Genomic DNA, 20550 nt, shown 5'->3' with positions numbered 1-20550 from the left:
GGCGGGCATTCAGTAGATGTACAATAGATGTCAGCCTGGATGCAAGATGCACCAGGCAAGGGCTGCTAAATAGTGGCAGAGTACCAATCATCAGGCCTAAGGTAGTAATTATTTCAGTTGCTGAATTTCTAACTGCCTTACAATACTATAAACTGTCTGAAAACTCTATCTGTCCTCAGATTTACTTTTAATGCCTCCTAATGCCTAGAAAAATACACTGCAAACTGTGGAGGAGTATGAGTGTAGAGCTTAAGAAATAAAATATATTTACAGTACAGATATTTGCTATAACTTACCATAACAAATTCCATTAAATCAGAATATTCTGGATTATTTGGGTCAATTCTGACCTCATTTGCCCATTCAAAAAGCTTCTGTGCATTAATAAGCCATGGAATTCCAGGAACACCTCTTGCATCTACATCCCTAAACACACTAACATAAAGGAAAATATTTTGTGAACTTCTATATAATATGCAGGTGATAAATCTGTTATATGGGGTAAAACCTACCCATTCCAGGTATTTAAAGATAAAGCTGATCCTGTGTTTAAGGATAAAATAGAAGGTTTAGATGTGATATCTTTCCTGGTTCTTCTCACTTTCTAACTATATCATAGCTTTTTTTTTTTTTAACATCTTTATTGGAGTATAATTGCTTTACAATGGTGTGTTAGTTTCTGCTTTATAACAAAGTGAATCAGTTATACATATACATATGTTGCCATATCTCTTCCCTCTTGCATCTCCCTGCCTCCCACCCTCCCTATCCCACCCCTCTAGGTGGTCACAAACCACCTAGCTGTGTATCATAGCTTTTTGATAAATGTCTACCCCTCCCTTAAGAGACAAGTAAGCTTCTTAAGGGTAAAGTCTGTAAATATTCATCTTTGCTATCTAAAGTCCACAATATAAAAAGAATCTTTAGGCTATATCTTTACAGTTGAAACATAATATAGAGTATGTAATACAATTAACTGGGAAGTAAGGGCCAGAAGAATATCTTTGGTCATATGAGGCCATCTTCAGAGGTTAAGAGAGCTATAAAAGATGGGCTAGACTCATAATGCATCCTTAGTGACCTCAACTATAGGCTAAGTGAAGAAGGAATTCAACCCTAAACAGTAAGGGTTTATTTTCAGCCATCAATTATCCCAGTTATTTAATCTCTCTCTTCACAGATAATTTGTTTCATCATGTAGAATTAGAGCAATTTGGACTAGAAGATTTCTAAGATCCTTTCTGTAAAGTACTCAAGAAAAATTCCAGTCCATAAACTAGGATTCCAGAAATACAGTTCTGACTCAGATTCAATAATGTCAACCCAAACATGGACATACATTTTACACTGTCTACTTTCCATCAGTATCTATTCATATTTTTACGATGAATCTTTGGAAGCTATTGCTAACAAAGCCAATGTATGGTATGATAGGATGTTAAGCAAATTACAAACAGATAAAGTTTGAGTATTCTTCCTTTCTTTAATTCCTATGTCTGCTCTCATATTTAAACTGTTTTAAGGTCTTTGTCATAAGAGATATCTAGGGCCTGACACCCTTAACACCATCATGTAACAAATTTTCCTTCTCATGGGAAGATTCTTAGCCCAGGTCCCCTAGAGAACAAAGGCTGAGGTACAGTTTAAATGTCAAAGAATAGATTAGGGAGAGAAACTTATCCCATTATAGCCTAAAAAATTTAGGTTGTAATTGTATTTCAAGGTAGTCTCCAGATTTCTGCCTCAGGGGAAGTAATAAAGACCACAGAACATTTCCTGCCCTTGCTATATTGATTCCCCCAGCTGGCCCTACAGGTGTTTAGCTGTGGGCTACGGCGAAATTCCTCAGTCATCTGCACCCCCTCCTTCACAACCAAATGCTAAGCAAGTAATATAATTCAGTGATATTAAGTATACCCACAGTTGTACAACCACCATAACTATGTACTTCCAGAATTTTTCATCATTCCAAACAGAAATTCTGTACCGTTAAACAATAACTCTCCATTCCTCCCTCCCCTCAGCCCCTGGCTTTGTCTCTATGAATTAAGCAAAAAATTTTAAAGTTACCAGGGAGAAAAGACAGTCTACAAAATACTAATGTTTAGACTGATGGCAGACTTTTAAACAGCTATGATAAATCCCAGAAGATAATGTAACTATAGCTTCAAATAGGGAAAGTAAATATCAGCCTCAAATTTTATGCCCATCTAAACAATTATTCAAGAAGGAGGAAAATATAAATACATTTTCAGATCTACAAAGACTAAACAAGCTTGCTAGCCATGAAAACTGAATCATTAAAGGAGCAACTTTCAGCAAGTAAATCCAGAATGAAAGTCGTGGGAGGTAAGAAATGAAGGCAAACATAAAAGTCAATTAACCACATCAGAAAATAATTAACTAGTGAGTGTGAGAAAAACTGTTTTATGTTTTAAAAATGTATTAAACAAAAACTCTAGACAACATGGGATTGGAGAGGTGTGCCTAATGTTATACTGAAGCATTCTAAGATCTTCTTTTCGTTCACTTCTTTGTCTCTGGCTCTGTCAGTAGTTGATGAATAAATGAATGAATGAGTGAGTGAAACAGTGAATGAACATACTTTCTTTGTGCTCTCCTTTGGCTCCATGCTCTGACTCTCACAAGTCAATCTTGCCTTTTGGAGCACCCATCCCGTTCCTAGAACCACTGCTCCTCACCAGTCCTTGGGCTCCCACAACTGTAGAGGAGGAGAGTTCTGTAACTTCCTTCTCTGATCTCAGAGGCCCCAACTGTAAAGTTTCACTTCTAGTTCACTTTAGAAAGTACTTTGAACTTTGAAAACCTCTCCTGCAATTCATTCCCTGTTGAAACCCGTCATCTGTTCCAATCTTGCAGAATTACTCTCAATCTTTTAGAAACTTGAGTTCCCAACTAACAGGAACTGTTAAGTGCAGCATCACAGAAGCCATGAGACAAGAGACTTCAAGAAGCAAAACGAGGAGGACAGGCCAATGAATATGTCCAGAAGGTCCCTGGTAGCCTTCAGGAATAACTGAGTTGGGTTAAGGACGAAATGTGTGAATTAAAAGTAGAGGCAATGTATGCAGACCAGTAGACCACCCATATGAGGACTTGGGCGAGAAAAACAACCAGAAAGAGTTTTCAGGGTTTAATCAAACGCTTGGATTTTTCTTTGTTTCAAAGCACAGAAAGCTTCTTGGATACAAAAGACTTATAGCGTAGGAAATGGAAAAGTTGAAGAAAAGATAAGAAAAGGATATAAATATGTCAGCAGAATCCTAATGGAGACGAAGGAAAGTTCCAAATTACTTGGATAAAAGCTAGCTTTAGAGTGAGGAGAACAAACACCTGACTCCAAGAAAAAGGCAAAGAATAGTATGATGAGGCAAAGATTAAAAATAGCTGCAGTGGGGACTGTGCTAGGGAAATACTAAGAAACACAAGAAAATAATGGTTCAGCGTATTAAAAGCTTATTCACTAGTTCCAAAATGAATTACCCTTATTAATTGTCCATTTTTCTCCTAAAACACCCTGCACAGCCTACCTCACTATCAACATCCTGCACCAGGGTTATAATTTATTATGTTTGTTGCAATAAAAGAATTGCACTTGTTATAATCCATGAACCTATGTTGACCCATCATTATCACTCAAAGTCCATGATTTACATTAGGGTTTACTCTTGGTGTCTTACATTATATGGATTTTGGCAAATATGTAATGACATGTATCCACAATTATAGTATCATACAGAGTAGTTTCACTGCCCTAAAAATCCTGTGTGCTCTGCCTGTTCATCCCTCTCTTTTCCTAACCCCTGGCAACCACTCACATTTTTTACTGTCTCCATAGTTCTGCCTTTCCCATAATGTCATATAGTTGGATATAGCCATGGTTTTTTAAAAAATATGCGTTTAGATGGGGAGGGGAAAGGCTATCTTCTTGTTATCATCATTCACTGATTTTTAAATGATGGAATCTTTTGGTCCTTTATATACACCATCTTACTCAAACATAGCACAATAGGTAAGCCAGCATTATCATCGTTTTTATAGAATTTTACTTTACTTCTAGTAATCCTGTTTGTGGATGTGGTCTAGCAGTTAATCCCAATTCCTCTAGGAAGTCCTGGGATATAGATGAAATTTCTATGTCCAGCAATTTCTTCCAGCAAATTGATAATGCAAAAAATGATTCTTTCGTAATCCAGAACGACTGGGAGATATAAAGGTCCCAGAAGTAAAATCCTTCGGAGTCTTGGCCTTTGCCTACAGTTTAAGGACTGTGGAACTGCCTCTCTCATCATCCATGTGGCTCTAATCCTAAGCATTGAAGAGATACATTCTCTTACATACAAAGATACTTATTGTCTTAGTAGAGTGATTATAAATAAAATATATAAATATTTTACATATTTATAAATACAAATAAAAAATAAAGCAACATCCAAGTAAACTAAACTGTTTCTAGAGTTTTCCCTTTTGTAGGTCTTGTGAGATGCTTTGCTGAGGACTGGCATTATTTTTCAAGCATAAACATTTATTACCTGCAGTAAGCAGATCTTAATGACTGTGACATAGGTGTCAGAGGAACACCATTTTCATCTAAGGCCCATGATAGAGAATAGCTTAGTTTTCCTGAAGTCAAAAGACAAAGTTCTTCAGTTCCGTTTCCCTCAAGAAGAAAGGGCACATCTATTTATAAAAGGCATTAAAAACAAATGAATATTTGAGCACATTACAGTTTTTTTCCAGACTTTTACTTGTGGAACCTCAGGAACACAAAGTTTATGTTGACCATAGGCTCTAATCTTAGAGCTCTCCCTCACCTCACATCTAAGATCCCTCAAGGTAGACTGCTTCAAACAGACTACAAAAGAGAGAGGAACATATTTATCTGGACACAGAAGTTTTTAACCCATTCTTTCTGGGAGTGGCTGCCAGCAAGAAAAAAATATTGGCAGCAGAAAAAGAGCTACTGTGTGTCTCCTTTCCTACATTCTTGAGCGTTCCCCCTCTCCTCATCTTCTTTCTGTCTTCAGAGAGCTTAACGATACTCCTTGAAACTTCTGCCAAGTTCCTAGTGCTCCCTAAAATTTTCACTCTTAAGTCTTTTCTCCTGGGTCTCCACAACCCTATTTTCTGCTTCATCTGGACTCTGTCTAAGCAGACTACATTCCTCCCTCATTTTCTGTTCTCCCCTGGTTCCTTTGCCTATTTGTTTTCTTCTCTCTCCTCCTTGCTCACTCATTCATACTCTCTTTCTTTTTACCAGCTGGATGCAGCAACTGCAAAACCCCTAGGAAGGTGAAAGAGAAGGGAGCTGGGGGAGAAGAGAAATGACAGCATTCTGGCAGACATGCTAACTTCAATTTAATTGCAGGAGGAGTAAAATCAATTGAACAACAATAAACAAAAACATCACTTCTTCTTTCCTCTCTCCTTTACCTCTTCCTTTCTCTCTCTTTCTCTTCCTCCCTCCCCTATTCAGTTCAAAGATGAATCAACCTGTCCTGGAGCATCTTTAAGATTTACTAAAGGATAGGCAGAGGCAGAGCAGCCTACGCATTCAGGAGTGGAGCTCACGTTCCAGAGAGCATAGCGCCCTTGTCTCACATGTCCCGGGAAAAGCAAAGGGGCTAATCCCGAATTTTAGATATCCCAAAGATCTGATTCAAGTCAAAGTTTTAAAAATTAGTTTAATGTCTGGAAGAAGAACTTAATTCATTTTTAACCTAATACTGTAAATATAGGATTCTTTATTCATATAAATGACCCAGGGTCATTTAGGATATGGAACTCATGAAGAAAATAGGAGGGAAGAAACATTTCTAATAAACTTACTGCTTCCTACTTCTCCATATGCAGGTATGACCAGCTTATCAGAGCTAAATTCTACATATTCCAAAACAGTTTTGCTTTTTAGCTCTGTGTTTTTAGGTAAGGGTAAATGTAGTTTTGCCAATAAGCTTGTCCTTTTACTTATTTCATAAACCTAAATATAAAAGAAATGGTTGATAAATCACTGAAAGTACAAAATAGAAAAAGAACTAAAATAAAGATCATCACTAACATAATTCTTTTAAAAATACTAGAATGTAAAATAGGTATTGCTCTATAGCATTTGATCCACATGATTGTGAGAAAAGTAGATAATCCTAGGTGTTTAGAAGTATAATGCCTTTTACTGGTTTCAAAGAAAATCAATTGAATAAAAGGATTACAAATACAGTTCTGTGAATATATTACCTATAACACAATACCCGAATAACTTACTTTTGTGTAGCACTTTTAAAATTCTTTATCTCATTTAAACCCGATAAAAATTATAGGAAATAGGTATTATTCTTCCCACTTTGTAAATGAAGAAATGGAGTCTCTATATGAAACTATATTAATTTTTATTAAAAGTGATAGAAACCCAGGTGAAGTGCTTAAGAAAAGGGGAGATTTGCTGGCTCATGGAATCCAAGGACAGGTTAAACAAGCTATGGGGCAGGGAAGGGAGGAAAAGTCCCAGAATGAGTCAGGGAGGTGCTGAGTAGACTGTTCCATAGTACCAGTTCCATAGTACCACTGGGTACTAACCCAGGTCTTCCGATTTCTGTATGCTGTGCTTTCTACTATAGTTCCATCACTGCCATAACTACAAACCTAAAGTTTTTTCAATAGAAAAATCTTATTTTGACTTATACTGTGTTATCAGTGTTTGGGGAAACAGTGATATGTGTTCTAAGAAGAAGGAAATGGACGGGGCTGGGGGGGTAAATGCCCCGTGAAAGATAAAAAAGAATGTACCAATCAAAAGGATAGTTGATTAACCAAGAAAGCAGGGGAAAAGGAAAGACAAAGAGGCAAATATTTTTCTGGTCATCTAAATACTGTTCCTGTAAGAGTGAATTTAACCCAACACACTGGTCCCTTTGATAAAGGCCTCCCTAATACAGAAATGTTTGTAGGGGTTATAGCTAATGGACTTAAAGTATTTAGGTCTGTGAAAAAATTTTCTTACTGTAAATTATTAAACTAAACTAAAAAGAGACAACGAACTGATAAATATATTCAGATATTGAATTGGTATTCTGATTTTACACATCGTCCTTGTAAATTTATTTAGGGTATGTAGATGCATTCTTATGGAACTGTTAAATCCAGTTTCTGAGACTGCAGAGCTGGAGGCCAGATCCTGGATGGTAGCAAATGTAAAGGTAGCGAATTCTACCTGGAATCTCCCCAGAGACAGACTTGTCTCCTAATGGAAGCTATCAACACCACTGTGTGGCTGAGATGGAGTGTAAAGAATGAAAATAGGCATTATAAGTGGAGAAAGTAGAATATTCAAAACTCTAAGTAGGAAATTGCAAGAATGTATGGAAAAAACAAGCAGTTCAGTTTGGCTGAAGTGAAGAAAGGGTAAAGAAGAATAGTAGGAAGAAAATTATAAATGTAGGTGAGAATGTTAGTCTAGGGCATATAGATTTATTTAGCAAGTTTTGCACTGCTAATGGTGCAACTTATCCCTAGATAGATTCCTTTCTTTCCCTGCCTCTTGTTTTGTTAAGATCATGTGCTAATTCATGGGATGATGAGGGATTCAAAATACACACTTATCTATTTTGCGAGGGGGCAGATTTTAAACTTCAAGTGGTTGGATTATTATATCACAATTTATTTTAGGTACAATAGTAGGAAAGTGTAGTCAGTATATTTTTTAAATAAAAATTTCAACAGAGGTACATTTTAAGATGATAGTAACTTGACAGCTCAGATGAACTAAATGAATACAGCTTTTGATCAGGGATAGCACAAAATTATTTTAGGCATTGAAAAATAACTTTGATTTAGATTTGTAATAATAATCTTCTCCCCACACCTCAAACTCCACCCCACACTCACATACACAAATCTTTTTATTTTTACTTTTATTTATTTTTATTTTTTTGTTGGGGTATAGTTGTTTTACAACGTTGTGTTAGTTTCTACTGTACAGTGAAGTGGAGTTCTCTGTGCTATACAGCGGGTTCTCATTAGTTAACAAATCTTTATTCCCTCCTAACTTTTCTTTCAGCTCTAGGTACAAGTTTAACCCTTATATTAACCAGCAAGACTTCTTGTCTAAACTCCTTTACTGTCTATAATTTTTCTCCATCATCCTATTTTCTTTTTCTTTTAGTGAAGGGATTCTCATGGTGGGGTGTTTGGGCGGGAACCAGGGGTCTGCTGTATATGTGTTCTTTCATCAGATTCTTAAAGGGATCCAAAATTTTTTTAAAAGATGAACAAATATATCAAGAGACTGATATCACCAAGTTAAGGTTGGGGCAATTTGGAGAAATCATTCAACACTTACAATAGCTATACTACTCATAGTTTAAACAACCCTCTTCCACCTCACTAACAAATGAATAATAATGCTGCACATCTAGGGTTGGCAAGAATTTTAGCAGGATAGAAGTATTTAGAACAACTACAAATCAAATAATTTTGTACTTACAGCTATTAATAAAAGACTATTGATGAATTATAAATATATTATTTATAAATGTCTATCCATATAGATCAGTCATCTCAATATAAAAGAACTTACTTATCACATATAACAGTAGCTAACAAGAAATTTAAAATTATGTATGTCATAAAATAAGATACAAAATTAAATGACAACGGCATACCTCCAAGCAAATTGTTTCAGGCCAATATATTAACTGAATATTGAAAATTTGTTGAAACATGACTTTAAAATCAAACTGTAGGGGAGATACTGAAGTGCAAGAAACTTGTTTATTGTTGTATAATATTTTAATAAAATATTTAAGCTTCTGAATTTTGGCTCTCCTCTTTTGTTCATGCCTAAAAATTAAACAAACCTTTATTGGACCCTTGAAAAGCAAACCAGATATAAAATATTATTCTTCTCAAAATGTACCTCAACATGTTAAAATATGATCATTTTAGAGGACAAATAATATTTGAGCCCAATAACATTTGCCTATATGTGGATAAAAGCCTTTCCTACCCCTCAAATGTTTTTTTAAAAAGACATTTACTTAAAAATACAAAAAGAACTAAAATTAAGGTACCATAAATCATTCAGCTATTTTACTAAATTATAACTTAAAGAGATTATAGCACTTACCCATTATGTCTCATGAGAGGAGAAAGCTGAGAGACTTAGGAATGTGGGTGGCGGAGCTTGAATTGAGAATTCAAAAATATTTTCTAACTTTTAAAAGACACACACACACACACACACACACACACACACACACACACACCCCATGTCTTCAATAACCTCAAGGAAGTGGCTCTAAGTCAATAGGCTTGCTGTGTCCTCTTAAAGGTCTTTGTGAATCTCTTTAGGCTTTAGGTGGTATACCGTTTTTTCCCCAGGACATTGTTTCTCTGAACCCAAAGATCAGACAGGCAAGCCAGAGAGGTTACTTTCCTGGGGCTCTATGAAAACACTTTTTGGGGAAGAAATTGATCCATTCAATGATATGAGACTACAAAGAGAGTCTTCAATCCATCCATTCATTTTTGTTCACTCAACCAACATTTACTGAATATCTTCTCAGCTGCAAGGCAACTGACCTAATGATATTTAAGACTTAATCCTGCTTTTCAGAAGGTAGAAGACTAGTTGGAAGATAAGCCATAGGTTGAAAAATAAAATCCCCTTCTGTTCTCCATCCTAATCATCCTATAGGGCAGTATCTCCCTGCCCCCATATCTGCTCATCTTCTCTGTAATCTTCTCAGAGGGTTATGGGACAAAAGATTAATTATTCTTCCTGTCTCCCTGTAGGCCTTTTTTGACCTTCCTCCCAATTACCTTTAAAGAAATAGTTTCATAAAATAAGTCCTCTGAAAGTAGTTTAAATAATGAGCTTATGAAAATTTGTTAATTCGGGGTTATATTTATCCTCATGAAATCTTGCCTTTTTCTTCACCTGTAAACTCCTTTTAATTTTTCTTTAATCCCTGTACTCCTTTCACCTCTATCCTTGACATCAGTATATTATTGTTTTCTTTTGTTGTTGTTGTTGTTTTGCGGTACGCGGGCCTCTCACTGTTGTGGCCTCTCCCGTTGCCGAGCAACAGGCTCCGGACGCGCAGGCTCAGTGGCCATGGCTCACGGGCACCTCCGCGGCATGTGGGATCTTCCCGGACCGGGGCACGAACCCGTGTCCCCTGCATCGGCAGGTGGACTCTCAACCACTGCGCCACCAGGGAAGCCCTATATTATTGTTTTCTAAAGAATCAATTCTTATTCAACTGGACATTTTAAATGGATAATGACAGCAATGCCACAACAATAGCTTTGAAAAGATATAAAGCATTATATTGCCTTTTGCCTTGACCTCCACTAAGTTTTAGCCTAGGCTTTCCAGCACAAATATCTTCCTCCTTCTCTTTCTCCTTTTTACTTCCAACTTCCATTTTATGGCTGTTCTCTTGTCCTCATTTAGATGGTCCTTTTGCATGGGTGTCTTACATAATAAATCATCTTGGGCCCTTTTTGGAAGTAGGTGTAGAACAAATAAAACATTGCTTCACTGCTGCACTTCTCTAGTCAGAAAGAAGGTAATGATAATTGTGCCTTTGTGTTTGCTACTCTTTATGTTCATTTAAAAGTTTAACCACCTATTCATTCATTTAATGAAGATGAGTATTTATTGGGCAAACACTACCTTCCAACACCATGCTAAATGATGCACATTCACAGTACTCAGAGACGAATCTGTACCAAGTTTTCCATGGGACAGAGATGTTGGAAAGTTGTACCTAGTTCAGTGCTCTAAGTTGCTACATCCTCTTTAAGGGAGATGAGATCCAAAGGCTTAGAGATGGGAGAAATGGCGATCGACATGACATCGGTTTATGCATGGATGTCCTAGGAGTAGGGAGAAAACCTTAAAGCTCAAGGAAGACGTCACAACCGAGAAGGAAAGAAGCTTGCATTGTCAAAGTAGAAAATTGTCCAGAGGGCCCTTTCTACACCAAACACTTTCTATGAAATCCAGGAGGTCCTTCAACAAGCAAGGGTGACCATATAACCTTATTTTTCACAGTGGCTTTATATTCCACCTATCTATACCTGAACAAAAATTACTACCATAGTAAAACAAAAAACAACCATCAAACTAAACTGGGTTATGTCCCACCTCAGTCATTAATTAGAAGTGTGACCCCCATCTCTAAGATGAAGATAATACCATAGAGCTATAGTGGCAATTAAATGTGTAAATATATTTTTTAAACTCAGCATGCTAAGTGCCTGGTATATGGTACTCACTCAAGAAATCTAACGTTATTAAAAAAACAATACAATTACTAGACAATATATAATGAAGAAATAATCCTTTAAAAATGCTTACAGTGAACATCTAGATAAGTTTGTTAATTCTGCTGTGAAAGAAATTTGTGGCATCAAGGTAATTGGATTTATTCTTTCAATATCTACTTCTTCAAATTCTGAAGCTAAATATGAGAAGTTCTAGAAACAGAAAAATAAATATATAATTTATAATGTAAGTTCATTGCTTAGGACAATTATTCTTAAAATTAAACTTTATTTCTTATATTTGTCATTTTCTTGGGTAACTGTTACAAATACCAAGATTTCCTATTCTACCAAACAAATATTATAACTAGTTAAGATGAGTTGAATGTTATTTTGCAATATAAATACCTCCTGTTTCTCCCCATTCTTAAATGCTTTTCCTTCAGTTTTCTTCTGAGTCTCATATATTTTTGACAATTCTTGTTTTTGTTCATCACATTTATTCATTTTCATCCTAATTAATAATAAATAGAATTATTTAAAGCAGGAATAATGGATTTGAGAGTTGTTAGAGATCTTGCCAACACACACACACACACACACACACACACACACACACACACACCACAATTTCTTACATAAAATAATTTTACATCCCAAGGAAATTATCAATATGATACACACACGTATATATGTATATACATAAAATTTCATAAACTTGTTCTTAGTTTTCACAGATTTCTCCCTACTTAGTGTCTTCAGCCTTTTCTAAGGACATCAAGAAACCTCTCTGGTGAGAATGAGTAACCAAGGGGGATGGAAGACACAAATTTAAGGGCACATGCCATGTTTCCTCTCATTTTGCTTCCTCTCATATTTTTAAAAAATTTTTTGGCTGTGCCACATGGCATGCAGGATCTTAGTTCCCCGACCAGGGATTGAACCCATGCCCCCTGTAGTAGAAGCATGGAGTCTTAACCCCTGGACTGCCAGGGAAGTCCCTCTCATATTTTTTAAGCTGTGAGAACATGACCATGTGTAAGGGCAGGACACTATAGGAATATTAAGTGGTAAATCTCAGTTATACTCCTTGGGGTTTATGCATAAACAGTAAGCAGTTCATGACATTACTACAACCACTACCACAACTACCACCACCACCACCACCACTAACAACAATGACAACTACTACTACTACTACTATCACTACTACAACTAGTACCACCACCACTAACAACAATGACAACTACTACTACTATTACTACTACAACTACCACCACCACCACCACCACTAACAACAACGACAACTACTACTACTACTACCACTACTACAACTAGTACCACCACCACCACCACCACCACTACCACTAACAACTACTACTACTACCACCACTACTACTACTACCACCAGTACTACTACCAGTAGTAGCAGCAGCTAACTTTTACATTGTACTTACTAAGCACACGCCAGGCAATATTCTAAGTATTTTATACATATTAACTCATTTAATTCTCACAGCAACCCTATGAAGTAGGTATTACTATTATTCCTCTTCTATTAGTAGTCCAGCAAAACCCCAGTTCTCTGGAACCCTTTCAGGAAATAATTGGTCTGGGAGTTGACTTTTTATTCTTTTCAGTTCAAAGTTCAGTTTTTTATTTTTAATCTTTTAAAAAGGAGATTCTTTGATAAGTATTATATACTCTGTTGGGAATAGAAAATGGTGCAATTGCTTTGGAAAAGTCTGGCAGTTCCTCAAAATGTTAAGCACTGAGTTACCATATGACCCGGCAATTCCATTCCTAGGTATATACCCAAGAAAAACAAAAACTATATCTACACACGTGAGGAGTGACTGCTAATAGGAAGATAGTTCTACGGGGGGGGGTGGTGCCTAAAATGTTATAAAATGATAATTGTGGTGATGCTTGCACAGTGCTGTGAACATACTAAAAGCCATTGAACTGTATGCTTGAAATGGATGAACTGTATGGTATGTGAAGTATATCTCATTATCATTGTAAAATATCATATGCTTTTTGCCTTTTGCAGTAAAATATAGGGAACCTAGTGTAGATACTACCTATATGGGCTAGAGACCAGACTACCTGTGTTGAAGCCCAGACCCATTACTGACACTATGGAATTTGGGCAAGTTACTTAAGTACTCTATGCCTTACTTTTCTCATCTGAAAATTGGGTTGTTAGAGAATTAAATGCACTAATTCATGTAAAGTGCTCAGTCCAGTGCTTGGAGTATAACAAACACTCAACAAATATTATTATTGTTTTCCTCTGATTCAGGGTAATCAACATGAAAGTCATTTAACTTATTGTTTAATCCAATGGCTCACAAACTTTGTCACATATTAAACTCACCTGGGGATATTTTTAAAGTTCCTGATGCCCAGACCATACTTCATACCAACTAAATCATAATAGTGGTTTTTAGATCTCTCCCAGGTGATTCCAGTGTAGAGTAACTTAGGCAATGTACAGTACTTAGACAATAGGTGTTTTAACAGGCAGTCTCTTTTTGAGGAGATCACTGAGACAGTGATCTTGGTTCCATAGCTTCCTCCTTTCTATTCAGTAGCTCTGGGAAATGACATGGATTTTCCTGCTTGAATAGATTGCTCTTTCTATATCTTTTAAAAGCCCCTTTGACAGTTATCTCGATCCCTCCCAGGTAAGTAGGAGCCTAACAGAGAACACAGGTGAAGACAATATACAGGAATCTGGGTTCACTGTGCTACTTACCAGTGCTGTGGTTTGGGTTCGGTAGCCAAATTACAACAAGGTCTGTGGCTACTTACCCAGGCAGTTTCTCTTAAGTTTAATGTAGTGTTGGTAGCGTGAGACAAGGAAAAGTTATTGCCTGAATGAGAAGACAGGACTATATCCTCAATTTCCTGCTATTTTATTCTGCCACCATCACTTCATCAAACCTGCTCTAATTTCTCAATCCGTAACCTCCATGTGAGGAAATCCAATGAACATTTTTAGTCCTAGACTTAACTGATACTTCAGAAGCATTAAATACTATTAACCCTCCCTCCTATTTAAAATACTCCCCTTTCTTTGCCTCTGTGGCAAAACACTCTAACTGGTGTTTCTCTGTCCCTCCTCTGGTTTCTCCTCCTCTATCAAGCCATTCAAGGCAGTTTCTCAAGATTTAGCTCTCGGCCCTCTTTTCATCTCATTCTCTACCCTCTTCCTAAGCAGACTCATGCACATGCATGGCTTCAATTACTATTACTCTGCCATAAAAATTCAGCATTTTTCTTTCTAGTACAAACCATACATCCAGCTGCCCATTCAGTTGCTTTATTTAGGGATGTCTCAAAAGCTTATCAAATTCAATATGCCCAAAACCAAATATATGAAGAAAAGATAAGCTGAGCTTAGTGTCTAGGTCCCAGGTCTTCCTGTCATAAGTACTGTCTTTCACATAGGCCTGGCTACAAGCTTATTCAATTAGGGTTCACAAGGTGAAGGCCTGTGGTGAGGTTGCTGGTGATACACCTAGCCTGGAAACAGAGTTCCCAGGAGCACCTTCAAACATCAGCTTTTCTAGTTGATCAGAATGATACTTTGCTCTTTGTAGTGAGGTGGATGGACCTAGAGTCTGTCATACAGAGTGAAGTAAGTCAGAAAGAGAAAAACAAATACCGTATGCTAACACAAAAATATGGAATCTAAAAAAAAAATGGTTCTCAAGAACCTAGGGGCAGGACAGGAATAAAGATGCAGACATAGAGAATGGACTTGAGGATATGGGGAGGGGGAAGGGGAAGCTGGGACGAAGTGAGAGAGTAACATTGACATATATACACTACCAAATGTAAAACAGATAGCTAGTGGGAAGCAGCTGCATAGCACAGGGAGATCAGCTTGGTGCTTTGCGATCACCTAGAGGGGTGGCATAAGGAGGGTGGGAGGGAGGGAGATGCAAGAGGGAGGGGATATGGGGATATATGTATGCATATAGCTGATTCACTTTGTTATACAGCAGAAACTAACACAACATTGTAAAGCAATTATACTCCAATAAAGATGTTAAAAAAAAAAAGAATGATACTTTGATCAAGTGAAATGCCCCATTTTAGTGTAGCTGGGGCTAGCTAGTCCTGTGCGGCCAAACTCATCACTGACACTGTGGGGTTTAGTTCAGAACTCTACAGGAGCAATCTGGAGAGGCAAACCCAAGCCAAAGTCCACGGGGAAAGTTGAATGGTAAATGTCAGAAGGAACAAATGCAAAGGGCCTCAAGTGGGATTGGAGTTTAGTAGAATAAGAGTAGGTGGTGAGCAGGAATATTGGTCCAGAGCTACTGTTCTGAACAAGCTTATTGCATCTGTGACTCTCCTTTTCTGAAGAGGGGTTCATAATGCAAGAGTGTATTAGACCGGTTTAAAATATGAGAGGCAAGTCAGCAAGTTTACATGAATTCAGGAGCCTAAGATAAACAAAGTCCATGCTGGGTTAGGTTTAGAAACTGTCAGAAGCACTTTTGTTAAAAACTACTACAGCAGGAAAAAAAATCAACAAAGCTAAACATCTTTCTTAATTGCCTGAAATTATACTAATCTTTTATAGTTTTGAAAAACAAAAGACCCAGGACAACGGCTTGTGGGAGAGAACCAGTTATTTCACTGTGGGTTCACAAACAGCTTAAGAAGTGATTAACAAGCAAAGTTTTTAATTTGTAACTATCTCCTCCACTAGATATGTTTTTGTGACTTACATGTTCCATCTAGAAGTATGATTGCTGGGTCTATGTTTAACTTTATCAAAAAGTGCCAAACTGTTTCCAAAGTAGCTGCGCCATTCTGCATTTCCACCAGCCATCAGTGAGAGTTCCTGTTCCTGTTGTTATTGCCTTTTTCTTTTCTTTCTTTCTTCTCTGTATTCTTTTCTCTTTTTTTTTTTTTTGGATTTTAGCCATTCTAATAGGTGTGTAGTGTATCGCATTGCGATTTTAGTTTACATTTCCCTACTGACATAACATAATGTTGAGCATTGTTTCCTGTGTTCATTTGCCATCCATATACCTTCTTTAATGAAGTGTCTGTTCAAATCTTTTGCCCATTTTTAAATTGAGTTGTCTTATTAAGTTGTAAGTATTGTTTATACATTCAAGATACAAGTTCTTTGTTGACTATGTCAAATAGTTGACTAGCTTCTGGATTTTCTTTCCCAAGTTACTTTGAATTCCCAGTTATTCGTGGGCAGCTCCTCAGGAGACCTATAAGAACAAATAGAGCAGCCACTCACCTCTGAAACTGCAACTTTATCGAGGTGCTTGTAAAGCCTTGGCGTTGTCGAAGGGATTTCATCTGTTTCCAAGTCCATAATATACTCTGTAGTAGGGAGAAGTCCTTTTCCTTTTCTAAGTCATAGAGCTGTTTTGTATTCCTACAATAATGTTAGATTAAAAATATGTTAGTGGGGCTTCCCTGGTGGTGCAGTAGGTAAGAATCTGCCTGCTAATGCAGGGGACATGGGTTTGAGCCCTGGTCTGGGGAGATACCATATATCACGAAGCAACTAAGCCCATGAGCCACAACTACTGAGCCCATGCACCACAACTACTGAGCCTGTGCTCTAGCACTCGCAAGCCACAACTACTGAGCCCGCGTGCTACAACTACTGAAGTCTGCATGCCTAGAGCCCGTGCTCTGCAACAAGAGAAGCCAGCGCAATAAGTCCACACACTGCAATGAAGAGTAGCCCCCGCTCGCCACACTAGAGAAAGCCCGCGCGCAGCAACGAAGACCCAATGCAGCCAAAAACAAATAAATTTTAAAAAATATGTTAGTGGATTAGAACTACAGTACAAGTCATTACAAATGGCCTGGAAGAATGTATTGTACTAACTCTTCTGGGCCCCCCCACCCTTCCTTTTTTTTCATTTTACCCACATCTTGATGTAGAGAATGAAATTCCATTTAGAGATTCACACCTCTTAAAGATTTTTCACTACTCAAAAGTGCTCTGCTAACATCCATGTATTTCCAGATTTTCTGGACATTCTGTAGTATATTTCTTATACATTTTTTCAGATTAACAATTAGAATCATTGCTTCAAATTTAGAGGTACTTTGCCTGACGGGTAGCGAGCAGATTATTTGGATGCTGAAGTAATATACTATTGCTGGTTTCCTGACTTTGCAAACACACTATAGTATGGCAAATTATGCTGATTGATTTTCTAATATTAAATCATCCTTGCATTCCTGGAATGACCAGAGTTTAGCTATATTATTTGATAAAATTCTGTTTAGCATATTTCGTGAATGAAATTGGGTTGCAGTATTTTTTGTGTTGTTGTTAGGTTTTAATTTCAAGGATAATATAACCTCATAAACTGAAGTCCCGAGTTTATCAATTTTTTATCAAACATCTGGATTTGTTGATTCTATCCTAGCTTTCTTATTGATTTCTGTTCTCTTTATTTCATTCCTTCTATCCTTTTCCCTAGCTTTCTAAGAAAGATGCTTAGCTCATTAATTTTCAACCTTTCTTTTTCTCTAATATATGTATTTAAATAGTCAAATTTTCCTCTGAGAATTATTTTAGCTGTATCTCACAAATTTTGATACATATTAGTTTTTTATCAGTAAATTCAAAACATTTTCCAATGATCAATATGATGTCTTCTCTGGTTAACAAATTATTTAGACCTGTATTTCTTAATTTCCATACATATGGAGATTTCCTAGCAATATTTTTTGCATTTTTATGTTGGGTTTCTGCACTAAATGATTTAAATCCTTTGAATATATTGAGACTCTGAGATTTGTTGAGATAACATAATGTCAATTTTTGTAAATGTTCCATGTGTTCTTGAAGACAGTGGTATTCTGCAGTTGTTAGGTACAATATTCTACAAATACACCAAGTCAAGTCTATTAAGCATGTTGTTCAAATCTTCTATATCCTTAATGAGAATTTTTGGTTTATTTATTCCATCAATTACTGAGAGGAATGTGTTAAAATTGTCCAATACATTTGTGAATTTCTATTTTTCCTTATATTTCTGTCAAATTTTGCTTTATATATTTTGAAGCCATATTATGATATGCATATATATGTGTGTGTGTGTGTGTGTGTGTGTGTGTGTGTGTATGCACACGTGTGAACTAAACCATATATTCTGATGTGGCCCTCTAGCTCTAGTAAAGCTTTTTGCCTTAAAGATCTGTTTTATCTTATACTAACTTAGCTATGCCAGCTTTCTTTTGTTAGTGTTTATGTGGCATATTTTTTCCATTATTTTGTTCTCTAACTTTCTATATCCCTATGTTCTAGATAAGTCTCTCCTAAATAAAATATAACTGGATTTTTAAAAATCCAATTATTGAGCTTCCCTCGTGGAGCAGTGGTTAAGAATCCGACTGCCAATGCAGGGGACACGGGTTCGAGCCCTGGTCCAGGAAGATCCCACATGCCATGGAGCAACTAAGCCCGTGTGCCACAACTACTGAGCCTGTGCATCACAACTACTGAGCCTATGCGCCACAACTACTCAGCCCATGTGCCACAACTACTGAAGCCCATGTACATAGAGCCCGTACTCTGCAACAAGAGAAGCCACCCGCTCACCGCAACGAAGAGTAGCCCCCGCTCGTCACAACTAGAGAAAGCCCGTGTGCAGCAACGAAGACCCAATGCAGCCAAAAATAATAAAAATAAAATAAAATAAAATTCGGATATAAGTGCCACAAAGAAAAATTCCAGAAAAAAAATCCAATTATTTTAATCCAGTCTAGATAAAAATGGATCACTTAACTCACTTAGATATATTTAGGTTTAACTCCACCATTTTCTTTTACGCTTTCCCCTTGTCTCATCAGTCTCTACAGTCCCTTTTCTCTCTTTTTTTTTTTTTTGCCTTCTTTTGGATCGTTTGAGTATTTTCTTATTATACTATTTTCCTCTTCAATTGATTTGGAAGATATATTTTTAAATTCTCTTTAGAGGTCATAAGTTAAAATCTAAGTCCTTGATTTATCAAAGTCTAATATTAAGCTTTACCTTTTTCTCCTCCTAGTCAATGCAAGTATCTTTAATTACATTTATGCTTCTCCATTCTTTACTCCATTCTAAAAGTTTTATTTTATTTTATTTTTTTTTTGCGGTACGCAGGTCTCTCACTGTCGTGGCCTCTCCCGTTGCAGAGCACAGGCTCCAGACGTGCAGGCTCAGCGGCCATGGCTCACGGGCCCAGCCACTTCGCGGCACGTGGGATCTTCCCAGACTGGGGCACAAACCCGTGTCCCCTGCATCAGCAGGCAGACTCCCAACCACTGCGCCACCAGGGAAGCCCTAAAAGTTTTATATTTTAACTCTCTCTATATTTTTATACCCTGTAAGACATCATTATATCACTACATGATTGTTCATTGAGACTTACCCACATATTTACCACTCTCTTTGCTCCTCAATCCTTCCTTACTTGCTCTGTGTTCCTTATGCCATGACTGTTCTTTGCCTTAAGTTGTAGTTAATTTTATAAATAACACTAGTTTGTTTTGTAAATACTGAAGGTTTCTGTTCATTCACTCATTCATTCAACTAACATTTATTGAGAGTTCACTATGTGCCAGTACTTGTACAAGACATATGTCAACTTTCTCAAGTAATATTGTTTGCATTTAACTAGGTTATTCTAGGAAACCAATTATTTAAAACAACTTGCCTCTAGTGGTTAAGAGCTTGTACAGCCATTTCAGGTCAATGGGCAGAGAGTCAGGGAAATTCTTTAACTATCAAATCACTCTCACAGTTGTCATATCTTTGTGCATAGTTTAACTTTCTACCCAAAAAGTACCTCCCAGAGAGCTTTCTTGCTTTTGAAGATTCCTTGACACATAATCATGTGTTGTACTGAAATTATTTTTCCAGTTATTTTATTCTTTCCTAACAAGTCTATCAGCCAATGATTCCCAACTTGTAGATCACGTTTTTTTACAGGGGTCCTTAACTCTATATACTATCTGAGTATTGTTTTTAGATGGAATTAATAATATATCTTGCACATATGTGTATGTGGACTAATTCTCAAACATATACAAACACTTGAGATAAATATAATCCAAGTCAATTGAAAGGTATTAATAAGCTCATAGTAGTTTTTAATCAACATGTATTTTTTTAAAATAGACTGTAAAACTACTTCATGTGACACCTCTATGAAATATTCTTACACAAAAATGAGTTTTTACAAAAGATTGGAACCATTTCTATAACTGCCT

The 20550-nt window shown here is 36.8% G+C and overlaps 1 protein-coding gene across 1 annotated transcript in view; it reads right to left on the bottom strand.

Annotated features, from left to right (window-relative positions):
• Positions 1-20550, bottom strand: part of CC2D2B (coiled-coil and C2 domain containing 2B) — a 100468-nt gene that overhangs the window by 49367 nt on the left and 30551 nt on the right. The window contains exons 13-19 of the mRNA XM_049696888.1: positions 16568-16708; positions 11698-11803; positions 11384-11502; positions 8679-8856; positions 5851-6001; positions 4554-4701; positions 297-435 (exon numbers count right to left, since the gene is read on the bottom strand). Of these exons, the coding sequence (XP_049552845.1) occupies positions 297-435; positions 4554-4701; positions 5851-6001; positions 8679-8856; positions 11384-11502; positions 11698-11803; positions 16568-16708 (982 nt within the window). The remainder of the gene's footprint in view (positions 1-296; positions 436-4553; positions 4702-5850; positions 6002-8678; positions 8857-11383; positions 11503-11697; positions 11804-16567; positions 16709-20550) is intronic.

This window comes from Orcinus orca, chromosome 14 (assembly GCF_937001465.1).
Source record: "Orcinus orca chromosome 14, mOrcOrc1.1, whole genome shotgun sequence".
Taxonomy (NCBI): Eukaryota; Metazoa; Chordata; class Mammalia; order Artiodactyla; family Delphinidae; genus Orcinus; species Orcinus orca.
The sequence above is the reverse complement of the archived record's forward strand: the minus strand, read 5'-3'. Positions and strand labels throughout refer to the sequence as shown.